At 47.5% G+C, this 15,073-nt stretch overlaps 1 protein-coding gene across 1 annotated transcript; it reads right to left on the minus strand.

Moving 5' to 3' along the window:
• Positions 1–720: 720 nt before the first annotated feature.
• Positions 721–2,728, minus strand: LOC6535211. Its single transcript, XM_039373814.2, has 2 exons — positions 2,596–2,728; positions 721–1,946 (listed from the first exon to the last, which is right to left on the minus strand). Exons 1-2 carry the CDS (start codon positions 2,606–2,608, stop codon positions 901–903), a joined length of 1,059 nt encoding a protein of 352 aa, XP_039229748.1. The 5' UTR covers positions 2,609–2,728; the 3' UTR covers positions 721–900.
• Between the last annotated feature and the right edge of the window lie 12,345 nt (positions 2,729–15,073).

Here is a 15,073-nt window from a genome sequence, read left to right on the forward strand (position 1 = left end):
CTTAATTAAATAATCTTTGCCGGTAAGGGCTTTTACACTAGTACACTAGCGCACTAACGCTTGGTGCAAAAGTGTACAAATCCAACACTGTTTATTTTTTCTCGGAAACTGCTTCAGGGACTATTTTCCTGGCCTAATAGGTTTTATTTTAAACATCCCTTTATTAAAAAACATAACAATGAAAATCTGAAAAAGAACAGGCGGGGACCTGGTTCGGGCGGTTCTGTTGCAAGGAATTCCGTTTTATTTCGCCTGTACTCGTGGGCACCTCTCCTATGAGGGTGGATCTCATTGGCTTATCTCACCAGCCCACCAATTGGAACCAGGTCAGCTCCAGCAATGACATGGACATGTCTGAATAAGGCTAATAGAAATGAGGTTTGGGTTAACATTAAGCATTGGTGTTCCCGAACACCGCCGGGGTGTTTCCCCCCGGGCCCGTATTCCCTGTCGCCGGGCCTGAGTTTGAGAGATCGTAGCAACGTTCTAAACATCGTAGGTGTTACAAGAGCCTTCAATCCTAACTATCTTGATCTAAAAGTTCTCGAGTCTCCTACGTTCACATGGCCAGATCGACTAGGCTAGTGATCCTGATTAGCAATCACTGCGGATAGCAGTGATTTACAGAGTGTATTAATGAAGTCCAGTATAAAATTATTTATCGCCACATGAGCCCACTAGAGAAGCTATTCGAATAATACTACATAAGCACAGGTTGTGTTGTTTTCGAAAGTGTTTTTTTTATTTCTGAAAAAGACCTGAGATTTAAAATAGAATGTGTGCAGTCGGCAGCGCCATAAAATTTATCGGTTTATGTACATTAATTTATTATAACGTATGATACGTACATACAAAATAAATTAAATAATTCCAAATATAGGTTTTTTTTTTAATCATATTTTAATTAAAAGGGTTAGATGATGTATCGTAATCGCTTTTTTTATGACATCCTTTGTCGTCTCTTGAATCCGCTTCGCCTTTAAATTGTTTTCTCATACTTTTATTCCCTAGCTTATTTCCGATAGAAACAATTTTAGCTATTACTGCAATAATATGTGAAGAATCATGGCATAATATGGACGAATTTTTTGGACTTATCAAATTTCTGGTTTTACAAATAATACATAATATTTTTTCTTGACGTTTTGTCGATTCGTAATTAAGGCAGTCTTTATGAAAGGAATGTTGACAAAGAAAATAAATGGACTGCAAAGTTAAGATTTCATGACAGATGTCACATTTATCATTACGAAACTCGATTGGATTGTTTAAATAGAGAGACAGCATGGATTTCGATCTCTTAATCTTATCGTTGTAATTTTCAACTAACTGTAATTCATTCGCCGAATCAACTATATTTCGCAATAATTCATCCCTAAATATTGGTTTTATCTGTAATGATCTTATTTCTTCATTAGAGCAAGAACTTTTTAACATCATAAGAAATGATTTTTTACTTAGATTTGTATTTAAAGCAAAATCTGAATTACTTTTCATTAAGTTATAAATACTCTTATTTATTGTTTCGTTATGCAATGTGCCTGTATTTTTTATATCGCATTGGATTCTTTGAAAAGCATTTAAAAATGTATAAAGTTTACATATAATCAAAGTTTTGTCCAATCGCAAGCACTTTGTCTTTATGAAATCTGAGACAAAACTTGCACTAACTTTTTCTCCATGCCATAGTGTAAGATATGAGACCAGCAAATAAAACAATAATTTTTCGTCACAGACAGGAAAGGCTTCTACTATCTTGGCTAACAATTTAGCGCAATAATCGTTATTATCTGCCAAAATGGAACAAAAAGAAAGAATATTTTTTGGTTCTTCAACATTTTTTAATGTTATATTATTTAAATAGGTAGTGGGATCAACTGCTAGAGTTGCTGGTCCATATTCTAACAATTGCTGTAATATATGTTCTTCTTCAACTGGGGTGTGATCTGAAAGAGTACATTCGAAATACATTTTCAATAAGGTTGAAAGATATTCTATATCTGGGGGGCTTTTATAGTTCTGGGGATCATCTCGATGCATTTCATGCTTAATTTGTTCACGTTTAAAACAGCATTCACTGAGTCTTGTATGGCAGCTTGAAGACGTATTCTTTTTTTTCCATTCAGATAAGTAATTTAGTAAATAACTATTGTATCTGGAATACAAAAGTTTCGAAATGACAGCATGCGGTTTAATGAAACCAATAGTTTTAATAAATTCTTGAGTAGCTCTAGTGATGTCGCCCTTTTGTAGTAAATGATTTCCATAATGAAAGCGTACTAAAGCAGTTTCTGACGATGAGGTAATGCCTTCTCGATGCAACAATCTCAATGCAATATCGTACATATTTTTTTCAACTAAGAGGTGTATATTAATATCTATGCTGTTTTGTTGTAACAATAACATGTTGCAAGAATTTACTTCACGAGAAGGGGTAACAATGTAACAAAAATCGGTTTCGCTTAGTACATACAAAAAATCTTGAAATTGCTTTTGAAAAACTATTATTTTGTTTTCTGTGTCAACAACAATTAGTGTCGTTTTGCTTTGCTTTAAGTTTGAATTTTTGGCGCCTATGATGAGATAATGGCCTACCCAAGCCAGACATTCCTTTGCTCCTTCGATAGCAAAACAAGGACCCCTTCCCTCAGGGGTGTAGCAATAAACAGCATCTGCCCGTCCCACTACCAACATCGAATCATTTAAATCGCCGCTTTCCGTCTGTCGCATTCTACTGCGGTAATTAATATTACCTTTATCATTATCAAGGACAAATTTGGTATCCATTATGCATTTATCTTTTAACATAAAACAATAAACTCCTTGAACACATGTTACAAACATTATTTGAGTGGTATCCAAAGGTTGTGTTTTAATGTCTAAATGTATTCCAATGACTGCGTATCCAGATACAGTATGTTTGCGAATATTTGCAGAAAAATGTTTTGTAATTTTTCCATAATGCAATAGAATGTCACCATTCTCGAATCCTATGGCCAACGCAAACAATTTATCGTCAGATTCGTCTGCGTTAATGCATAAGGGTTTACTTGACGCTTGTGTATATGCAGATGCAATTATTGGAGCTCCTTGCTTTTTTGTTAATCTTTTTAGATCAAATATATCAATGTGAATACCATTATTGATATCCGGTGTGACAGTCGCAAGACAGTTATTGCTGGTAAGGGAACATAGTGATATAGCATTCCGCTTGGATAAAGATTTAAAGCTGATACATTCCCAACTCGAAAGGTAAATAAGTATATTTCCGTTTTTATCGCAAACTACTAATTTAATATTTATTTCTTCAGTGCATGATTTGGATTCGTGAAAGCAGTAGCACGATATGTCTGCCGTGCTTGGAATTTTAACAAATGGTAAAGCGATAGTATTGAACAGATCCACTTTTTTCCATTCCAACACACTTATATCCATTTTGCTTATAAAAATTTACAAATATACATTAGTTTGAGTAAATTAAATTCGAGATTGATACATGTGTGTCACCTGGGGGTTGGCCAACAAATTGAAACAGGTCAAAACGAAACTTGCGTTCCTAAAAGATTAATAACACTAAGCACATCCAAGGATTAGGGTTTTAATTTGAAATGTGGAAATGTTATATTTTGGAAAACTTGATATTATTACCACAACAAGAGAGAACGCTATAGTCGAGTACACCGACTATCTGATACCCCTTACAAAGCTAGTGAAAGTGCGAAGGGAAATTTAAACACTGACCGTTTTTGGCGGTTTGTGGGCGTTAGAGTAGGCGTGGCAAAAAAATTTTTGGTAAGTAGAGTTAAATTTACAAGACGAACAAAAACGTGAAAACTTTCAAAACATTTTTCAAAAGTATGGGCGTAGCAACTTTGGGCGGGTTGTGGGCGTTAGGGTGGGCGTGGAAAAAAGTTTTTCTACAGAACGATAAAAATTTATAATACTAATAAAAAATGGAAAAAATATTAAAAATTTTTCAAAAGTGTGGGGGTGGCAGTTTTGGGCGGTTTGTGGGCGTGGCCACTTGAATCGACAAACTGCGTCTACGTCTCTGGAGTGTGCATGCCTAATCTCAACTTTCTAGCTTAGATCTCGACGTTCATATGGACGGACAGACAGGCGGACAGACGGACATGGAGATCGATTCGGTTATTGATCCTGATCAAAAATATATATACTTTATATGGTCGGAAACGCCTTCTGCCTGTTACATACTTTTCAACGCGTCTAGTATACCCTTTTACTCTACGAGTAACGGGTATAATTACTTTTTCAAGATAAAAATTGTAACGAACTGTTTTCCTTGTTTCTGCTCGCTACGAAACGCAACGGCTAGCTCAGAGAGTTTGTTTGTTCGTCCCACCAAATTTATGATTTGTGTGATTGCCCGACCAAGAGAAAACAGAGTTTTAGATTTAAACCACCTTTATTCAGTGACTTGATACAGAGAATCCTGTGATCCTCGCCTTCGGACGCGCGTCGTCTTTCCTTTGTCGTCCTTCTTAGCTGGTCCCGCGTCTCCCTCGACGGCGTATTCGTGCCGGCTCGACTGGACTTAGGATGTTATGGGGCAGGATGTATCGTCCGAAAGATCAGCTAGAGCTTCTCCCCGAACCACCTTTGCACCCACTGACTCCACCGTCCCTTGTTGCGTAAGCCAGGCACTCGTCGCCCTTGCCAAAGGACCAACCATCGGGCTTGGCCGGGGCTTAGGATGTTATGGGGCAAGATGTATCGTCCGAAAGATCAGCTGGAGCTGCTCCCCGAACCACCTTTGCGACCACTGACTCCACCGTCCCTTTCTGACCACGCCAGGTCCTGTTGTTTGCTTCTCCTTCGCTGGTCCTTCCTTGCGGGGATCCTTTTTGGATGCTCGCTTCGACGCAATTGTACTTTCACTTGCGGGCGTCACTGTGTAGCTCTCCACGCACTGTTTCGGATCGGCTGTCTGCCCGGGTGGTACTCCGCGTACTTTCTTATTGACTGTCTGTGTCCTCCGCGTACTTTTCCCGATCGACTGTGAGGCTGTATGGCTCTCCGCGCACTTCTCATTTACTGTCTACTCTCTGGCACTTTCTTTTTTGACTGTCCCGGGCTGCGCCGGCGCCGTCCCTTATATCGGCTGCGGGAATCCCGTTATTTCCCCTTTTGCACACGGCCCGCTCGGGTCCAAGGTCCAAACATGTCCCGTTAGTTCACGGTGCGTCCTCTTTGTGCCTGTCCAAAGTCCGCACCGTTACCGTATGACCTCTATGCCCTTGGCGGGTTTGAGTCCAAGGTCCAGCGCGGTACCGTTAATTCACGGTCTCTCCGCTTTGCCGGGGTCCAAGGTCCATTATTTACCGTTTGACCTGACCGCCCTTGACTCTTCTCGCATTCCAGCCGTCTTCGCTGTTGCTACGCCGATCTCCTGCACCCGGATTTGTGGGGAGTTTTAAGACTCCTCACATCTCCCCCTTTCTTCGGAAGCTTTTGAAAAGGATGTTGCTTCCGGCGGTCCTCTGCTTTGGCTCCTCCTTGCATAGGCAACTTCCTCGATCTCCACTCGTCGACCCTGCGCCCTTCGTTCTCAGCCTGGCAGTCGCAGCTTATTAGGCCCCGTCGTTCAGCGTCTTGACTTGGCATCTTGAACACCCTTGCGCCTTCCTGATCGCAGCCTCTACGTCTCAGCCTGTTCGAGCATCTCGACGTGGCATCTTGATCCTCACCGTTCCTTACTCCTCACGTCGACCGGCGCCTCCTTGATCTCAGCCCGACAGCCTCAGCCTAGTAGACCCTGTCGTTCGACATCTTGACTCGGCATCTTGATCCTTGCGCCTTTCTCCAGCTTCCTGTATTTGTTGCCGTCTGCCTCTGGTCGCCAGCTCCGCATTTAAATTTCCCGCCGATGAGCGCTTTCCATCTCTGGCAACTCCATCGATACTCACCATGATCGAGTTATCGATGCTGGTGACCGGCGTTGCCACTTCCGATTCCTACCGATGTTGTCCCATCGCTGAGTGCGCGATCGAGTTATCGATATTGTCGACCGGCGTTGCCACTTCATGTTCCGTAATTCCGATGTTCCGATGTCGTGCCGATTGCTGTCAATAGTGTGACAGCGTGTTGAAAATCAATATAAAATCCAGTATTTGTTGTTCCCTATCGATCTCACTATCGATCGACCGCTATTATTGTAGCGCCCCCATCCCGATTTTCTCTTGTTTTGATGCCAACAGCTGATATGGTTTGTTTTCCTTTAAAGCAGCTTTATGGTGTCATCCTTGCTTCCTGATGTTGGGTCCACCCTTTGCCCCACCCTCCACCCTTCCTCAAGCTCCTTGGGCATAACGTCGGTCTCCTCCATGCTGGCTCCTGGATCAGGACACTCACGTAGGTGACTCCGACTTCCACGACCGGTCTCCTTCCACGATTTCAATATCTTCCCCTCTGTTCTTTTGGTCATGACAATTACGGTTGGGCGCCAGATGTAACGAACTGTTTTCCTTGTTTCTGCTCGCTACGAAACGCAACGGCTAGCTCAGAGAGTTTGTTTGTTCGTCCCACCAAATTTATAATTTGTGTGATTGCTCGACCAAGAGAAAACAGAGTTTTAGATTTAAACCACCTTTATTCAGTGACTTGATACAGAGAATCCTGTGATCCTCGCCTTCGGACGCGCGTCGTCTCTCCTTCGTCGTCCTTCTTAGCTGGTCCCGCGTCTCCCTCGACGGCGTATTCGTGCCGGCTCGACTGGACTTAGGATGTTATGGGGCAGGATATGTCGTCCGAAAGATCAGCTAGAGCTTCTCCCCGAACCACCTTTGCGACTGGACTTAGGATGTTATGGGGCAGGATATGTCGTCCGAAAGATCAGCTAGAGCTTCTCCCCGAACCACCTTTGCACCCACTGACTCCACCGTCCCTTGTTGCGTAAGCCAGGCACTCGTCGCCCTTGCCAAAGGACCAACCTGCGGGCTTGGCCGGGGCTTGGGATGTTATGGGGCAAGATGTATCAGCTGGAGCTGCTCCCCGAACCACCTTTGCGACCACTGACTCCACCGTCCCTTTCTGACCACGCCAGGTCCTGTTGTTTGCTTCTCCTTCGCTGGTCATTCCTTGCGGGGATCCTTTTTGGATGCTCGCTTCGACGCAATTGTACTTTCACTTGCGGGCGTCACTGTGTAGCTCTCCACGCACTGTTTCGGATCGGCTGTCTGCCCGGGTGGTACTCCGCGTACTTTCTTATTGACTGTCTGTGTCCTCCGCGTACTTTTCCCGATCGACTGTGAGGCTGTATGGCTCTCCGCACACTTCTCATTTACTGTCTACTGTCTGGCACTTTCATTTTTAACTGTCCTGGGCTGCGCCGGCGCCGTCCCTTATATCGGCTGCGGGAATCCCGTTATTTCCTCTTTTGCACACGGTCCGCTCGGGTCCAAGGTCCAAACATGTCCCGTTAGTTCACGGTGCGTCCTCTTTGTGCCTGTCCGAAGTCCGCACCGTTACCGTATGACCTCTATGCCCTTGGCGGGTTTGAGTCCAAGGTCCAGCGGGGTACCGTTAATTCACGGTCTCTCCGCTTTGCCGGGGTCCAAGGTCCATTATTTACCGTTTGACCTGACCGCCCTTGACTCTTCTCGCATTCCAGCCGTCTTCGCTGTTGCTACGCCGATCTCCTGCACCCGGATTTGTGGGGAGTTTTAAGACTCCTCACAAAATATATGTACGAAAATATATTTTGTGAAAACCTGTGAGACCTCCATAAGTGCCTCGTCGGATGCGACTTTTGGTATGAATGTCATTTCAAAACAAGTTTGTCAAGATCTGTGAAGCGCGAAGTTATATTGCAACTCACAGATAGTAATTAATTGTTAAAAAACTGGTAAATGCCGAGCTAGAACGATAATCATCAAGGGTATATATGTAGGTATATGTATTTGACGCTGTATGTATCACTTTAAGAACTTTAAGAAATTCAATTAGTTGACTTTTGGAAATAAATTGCAAAGGTCATAGTCTCGCTAGAAAATGCAATACCTATGATAAGAAAACCCTCCAACGTGGGACTAGCAACATCAACGTAGACGTCCCGTCCCATCAACTCCCCGATGACGTTAGGTGGCAGCCCCACCACTGGGATAAGCCGCATCTGGCCAATCACCAGATCGGTCGAAAAACTTAAACCGATTACCGAAACAGAAACGAGAGAATTAAACATAAACAGCCCCCCAAATTCGATGACGACCATAGGCATATCGAAACGGACACAAATTGGACAATGGAATGTTAGAACTCTGAGAGCCATCTAGATTAGCACAGCTCGAAGCGGAGATGGAGAGACTCCATATTGCAATAGCTGGAATCAGTAAGAAAAGGTGGTCTGGCAGTGGGGAAACAACAACATCAAATAGCAATCTAGTCATACACAGTGGCAGCAGATACGGGGTGGGGAGTTATGTGTCCAAGCGCATAAAAAAGACACTGCACTCCTGGGAACCCATTTCTAATAGAATCATGACAGCCCTCACAGCAACCCTCAGCAAAACGCGGCAAGGTGACATTAAAATCCTCATGGGTGACTTAATTCCGAAAGTAGGCCCCAACAACACCGGACTAAGATCTGTCATGGGCCAACATGGATCTGGGACTCGCAATGACAATGGAGAGAGATTAGTGGAACTCTGCCAGCTATTCCAACTGGTCATCGGCGACACAATATTCCCACACCAAGATGTCACTATTGGACGAACGGAACAAAAGGGGAGCATCTATAGATAGTGATCATGAGTTGGTCATTGGAGAACTTGAAATAAAGTTGAACCGCAACTACTCAAGGAACACTGATAACAGCCAACACCGACGAGCGCCCCCCCTGAATCTGCACCTCCTTAGCGACTCCACTCTGAGGACGAGAATGACGTCCACATTGCGGGAACAACTTATCCCCTTAGAAGACCACCCATGGGAGCACACCTGCAGACAGCTAAGGACCGCAGCTGAGCACACAGGAGTTGTATAGATCAGGCAAACACACTACGCATAATAACCGAACAAGCTGTGGAATGAAGAGCCCCGCTTTACCTTCTGTTCATCGTTTTCAAGAAGGCGCTCGACTCAGTTGAAAGGGCAGCAATATGGCGATCACTTGCAAGAAAGGCCTACCTACGAACCTCATCGCTATCATCAAATCGATGCATGACGATGCCAATTTGGCGGTACTGCACAACGGGAAAACAAGTGAACCTTTTCAGACGAGCATTGGAATTCGGCAAGGATGCGCTCTATCACCTCTACTCTCAACATCGTGGTCGACGAGTTAATGAGCGAAGTATGCTCGTCCAAGCGCAGAATTACGTTGAGCCTCACCAGACACCTTGAGGACTTGGACTATGCAGACGACATCTGTCTTATCTATCATAGACTCGGCGATATACAGAGGAAAAATAAGGACCTCGCCAGGATAGCCAGCAGCGTCGGACTCGAGATAAACATAGCAAAAACGCAAGCTATGCGATTCAACCAATCCAACCAAGGAAACATCATCATACATGGGAACCCAATCGAGTTCGTCAACAGTTTCCCATACCTTGGCACCATTATAGACAACAATGGTGGAGTGGATGATGATGTCTCGAGTCGCCTTGGCAAAGCCCGCTCAGCCTTTTGGAGAATATTTGGAAAAACAGAGAAATAAGCCGGCGAACAAAGCTCCGGATCTACAATGCGTGTGTGAAATCCATACTGCTATACGGAAGTGAGACATGGCTCACAAGGACGAAAGTAACTGCAGCTATTCAGCAACAAATGCCTGAGAATCATATGTAGGATATTCTGGTCAAACAGAATAGCCAACACAGAGCTGTGGCGCGTTACGAGCGAGTTCCCGATACACACCCAAATAAGGAAGAAGAAATAGATGTGGATAGGGCACGTTAGAGTGGGCGTGGCAAAAAGTTTTTTGGCAGTTCGATAGAAATTTACAAGACTAACAAAAAAATGAAAACATATCAAAACATTTTTCAAAAGTGAGAGCGTGGCAGCTTTGGGCAATTTGTGGGCTTTAGAGTGAAATCGATAGAAATTTACAAGACTTATACAAAAATGAAAAAATATCAAAATATTTTTCAAAAGTGTGGATGTGGCAGTTTTGGGTGGTTTCTGGGCGTTATAGTGGGCGTGGCAACATGAATCGACATACTTGCACTGCGTCTATGTCTCTGGAGCCTGTATGTTTGATCTCAACTTTCTAGCTTTTGTAGTTCCTGAGATCTCAGCGTTCATACGGTCGGACAGACGGACATTGCCAGATCGACTCGGCTATTAATCCTGTTTTCTTAGTTTCTGCTCGCTACGAATTGCAACGGCTAGCTCAGAGAGTTAGTTTGTTCGACAGTTAGACAGAGGTTCTGATTTAAACCACCTTTATTCAGGGACGCTTGATAAAGAGAATCCTGTGATCCTCGCCAACGGATGCGCGTCGTCGCTCCTTCGTCATCCTGCTTTGCTGCTCCCGCGTCGCTCTCGACGGCGTAACCGTGCCGGCTGGACTGGGGCGTAGGATGTTATGGGGACAGGGTGTATCGTCCGTGAGATCAGCTAGAGTTTCTCCCCGAACCACCTTTGTCGACCAAAGACTCCACCGTCCCTCCTTGCGTGAGCCAGGCACTCGACGGCTTATCCGTGACGGCTCGACTGGAGCTTAGGTATTATGGGGTCAGGGTGGTGTATCGTCCGTGAGATCGGCTAGAGCTTCTCCCCGAACCACCTTTGTCGACCAAAGACTCCACCGTCCCTTCTTGCGTGAGCCAGCGTATCGACAGCGTATCCGGGCCGGCTCGACTGGGGCTTAGGATGTTATGGGGACAGAGTGTATCGTCCGTGAGATCAGCTAGAGCTTCTCCCCAAACCACCTTTATCAACAAAAGACTCCACCGTCCCTTTTCTGACCACGCTAGGTCCTGGTGTTTGCTTGTTCTTCGCTTGTTCTTGCTTGCGGAGATCCTCTCACTAGATGCCGCTTCGACGCACGCTTGTACTTTCACTTGTTCAGGGTCTTGTTCCGCGTAATTCACTTGTTCACTATTCCGCTGTTCCTTCACTGATCGACTATAATACTCTCCGGGTACTTTCTTCACTGACTGCCCGTCTGTATGGCAGACTGACTGGGACTGACTGTCCCAAGCTGCGCCGGCGCCATCTCTTTTATAGCCCGCGGGAATCCCGTTATTTCCCTTTTTGCGCACGGCTTACTCGGATACAAGGTCGAACTCATGTCCCGTTGGTTCACGATCGAGATATTGATATTGGCGACCGGCGTTGACACTTCCTGTTCCTAACGATAGTGCCATGTCATGTCATTGTAAATCCAGTACTTTTTTTATCGATCTCACTATCGATTGACCGCTATTATCGTAGCGCCCCCATACCGAATTTCTTCGCACGTGGTTTCTGGTGTTGCAGCTCAATGGAAGTAAGTTGGCGAATTTGGCTGGTGCGGATGATTTCGCACCTTTTTTTGATGTGAGCTGTATTGTGCCCATTACCCTCCCCTGTCCCAATCAACATGTTGATTCTCTCTTCTGGGCTTCTGGGCAACGTTCCTGCCGCGCGATCTTCGGTGGTGGTGGCGCGGGCCACACCCACGGACCCTTCTCCGGGTTCTCCGTCGGGCTTTCGTCGTCCGGCTCCGTCCTCCACGTGCGCGGCTCGCGCACACCGGCCTCCACCCAACCTCCTCCCACACGCGGGCCTCCGGCGTGTCCTCCGCTTCCGCTGGTGCAGGCCACGTCCAAGTTACCGTCTGCTGGTGCCACCGGCAGCCGCCCATCCCGATTGTGCGGAGGGTCTGCGCGACGTGTGCCTGGTCTACGTCCCAGGCCTACTGCCGCTCGCACCCTTCTTATCCTCGGGTGGTGGTGTCGGCGTGCTTGGTGGCGGCGGCGTCGGTGGTGCTGACGGCGGTGTCGGTGGTTGCGTCGGTGGCGGTGGTGGATGCGGCAGCGTCGGCGGCGGTGGTGGATGCGGCTGCGTCGGTGGCGGTGGTGGATGCGGCAACGTTGGCTCCGCCGGCGGCTGCGGCAACGACGGCGGTGGGTGTGGTGCCCACACCTCCTCCTCCTGTCAACGTGTCAGGCGCTTCTGCCACGCGGCCGTGGCGGCGATTGCCCTTCGTTCCGCCACCATCCGCTCGAACAGTGTGGCGTTCTGTGCCTCCGCGAATTCTCGCAGATCCTCCAGGTCACGCGACGGCATCGCCTCTCCGAGGCGGATTCGTCCGTGGCCCTGCGTCGCCCGCCGCACGCTCCGGTATGCCATCTTCGTACTTGTCCGAGGACACCTCCGGGTAGAGAGAGTCATACGTGATTTGCCCCTCGGACACCGTCTCCTCCTCCGACAGATCCATGTCTGCCGACTCGATTTAAAAGAAAGACCTCGGTTTTCCGTCTGCTCTTTTCTGCCGTTATTCCGTAACGGGAATCTCCTCCGTGTACCTCCCCCCACGGAATTCGCAACTGTGTGCGTTAACGGTTTTCCGGCTGTATACCCTCCCTGTCCCGCTCTCGCGTTCCAACTGGCCTGTTTGTGTGTGTGTTTGTTTTCGAGTGACTTTTGTGACTTCCGACTGTTCGATACCCTGTATTGTCTTCCCCCCTTCTTTACTAAAGGGTTTTATTATTGTATTTCGCACTCGGTGTCCTGCCCGCCGGCGCTTCCCGGCTTTAAGTCGCTAATATAGGCCGTTTTCGTTATTTTAGTTGTCGCGTGCTCCAATACACAAATTACGGGTGACGTGAATTTCTTTATTCTAACCGGCCCGTTGATCCTTGGTGCCAGTTTCCCCGCGAAGCCCTCGGTGACAGGTGGTGCTCTTTGGCCCATACTGTTTCTCCGAATCTCCACGTCCTCCTTCGGAGATTATAGTGGCACGCCTGATCCTGCGCTGCTGTTTCCATATCCTCCTCCATGACACCACATTCTTATTCCCTGCCCGGTGCGGAATGTGCCGGTACAACTGGCCGGCCTCCTCTAGGTAGTCTGGGAAATTTTGGGGATCCTGGTTCACTTTCCTCCGCATCTCTTCCATCCATCTGCATCCCTGCTGTCCGGGTGCCCTTCCTTCGTCCGCGACGACGTTCAGCTCGCCCTTTCTATACGAGATTTCAAAATCGTATTTTTGGAGCTCCAGTGCCCACCATGCGCTCCTTTCGGACGGGCTCTCGATGCTGTTTAGCCATTTCATGTGATCGGTTATCACTTTGAAATGGTACCCTTCCAGGTATGGTCTCAATTTCCTGACAGCCCACACTATTGCTAAACATTCCTTCTCCGTTGCAGAGTAGTACTTTTCTGCTTCGTTCAGTGCTCTGCTGGAGTAGGATATGACCCGCTCTCCTTGCTCGGAGTGCTGTGTGAGAATAGTGCCTAGCCCGTAGTCGCTGGCGTCCGTCTGTAACACGAATGTCTTTGCGAAATCGGGGCATGCCAGAATCGGGTCGGCGACCAGCCTGGTTTTGACTGCCTCGAATGCTTCTGTGGGGGTCTGTCCACTCCCACCTTGCCTGTTTTTTGAGAAGTGCGTTCAGCGGTTGTACCAGCGTCGCAAAGTCAGGTACAAAACGCCTGTACCACGACGACACTCCCAGGTACTGTCGCAGCTCCTTCATGTTTCCCGGGGCTTTAGCTGTGCTATTGCCGCTACTTTCTCCGGATCCGTTCCGATGCCTTGATCCGTCACGCGGTTGCCGAAGCGGAATGGAGTCCGAACGGCACCGTGAATGCCGTATATTGCCGACTCGTCGCTTCCAGCGGGATCTGCCAGTACGCGTCCTTCAAGTCTAGGTTGCTTATGTACTTCGCCTCCACTGAAACAGGCCCATTTCCGGCACGGTGAATGCCGTATATTGCCGACTCGTCGCTTTCCTCGGGATCTGCCAGTACCCGTCCTTCAAGTCTAGGCTGCTTATGTACTTCGTCTCCCTTAGTTGATCTAGAATGTAATTGATCATAGGCATAGGGTACGCGTCCTTCACGGACTTCGCGTTAATTTGACGGAAGTCCACACACAGCCTCCATTGCCCCTAGACAGGTCGATGCATCCTTTCTGTAACAGCTCGTCGACCTTGACGTTGATCTCACCCTGTATTTTCGGGTTCTTCGGGTAATAGCGCTGTTTGACCGGTTGATCGCCTTTCACCGTGATTTTGTGCACCGCCACTGTTGATGTCCCATGTACTCTTCCCGACTCAGCTAACTCTGACTTCAAGAAGCCGTCAATATCCTCCTTCGCGAAGTCTATCTCCCTCTCCACGATGACCACTGACAGTTTTTCGCGTGTACTGATTCAAACCGCCTGTCCAACTGGTATCGTTACGCTCAGTCCCGCGCACTCCATCTTGACTCCAACTTTCGTTAGGAAATCCCAGCCCAGCACTAGAGCGTCGATAATGTTCTGGAGTATTAGCAGTTGCATTCTTACGGTACTCTCTCCAAGTCCTATGTACACTTCGAGCAGCGATGTGACCTCCTCATACCGTCCAACAGCCATTCGCACTTCTCTGCTCGTGGATATGACCTTTCCCACCGCCCGCAACCTGTCCGCTAACTCTTCGCTAATGAAACTAGCTGTGGCTCCGGTGTCCATCGTGGCCTTAATTTCCACTCCGTCAATGAGCACTGTGGCGAATAGTTGTCTTTCTTTCGCCTTCAGCTTGCCCATTAATTTTGAGGGGCACCACCTTGCGAACGCTGGTTGCCCCTCTGTGGTTGGGGTCACGCGGTGTTTCCCGATCTTGGACAGCACTCTGCGGTCCTCGGGCCGATTCTCCCGCACGTTCAGCAGAAGCTTACCGGTCGGTTCCGGCATCTATAGCAGGCTTGGGCTGGGCTTAACACGAACCCCCCCCCGTACTGGGTCCGGTCCTCTCCCGTTTGTTTCGTGCCTCGACGGTCCCGTGGTGTCCTCTTGGCACCTTCTGCACACCGCGTTTTGTTGCCTTCTTGGGAAATGCCGCTGGTGGCAGGCTCTGTGGGTCCGCTCTGACTCGAATCGTTCCCTTTGGGTGTCCAGCTCCTCGAACTCATCGGCCTGGGC

This window comes from Drosophila yakuba, chromosome 3L, assembly GCF_016746365.2.
Source record: "Drosophila yakuba strain Tai18E2 chromosome 3L, Prin_Dyak_Tai18E2_2.1, whole genome shotgun sequence".
Lineage (NCBI taxonomy): Eukaryota > Metazoa > Arthropoda > Insecta > Diptera > Drosophilidae > Drosophila > Drosophila yakuba.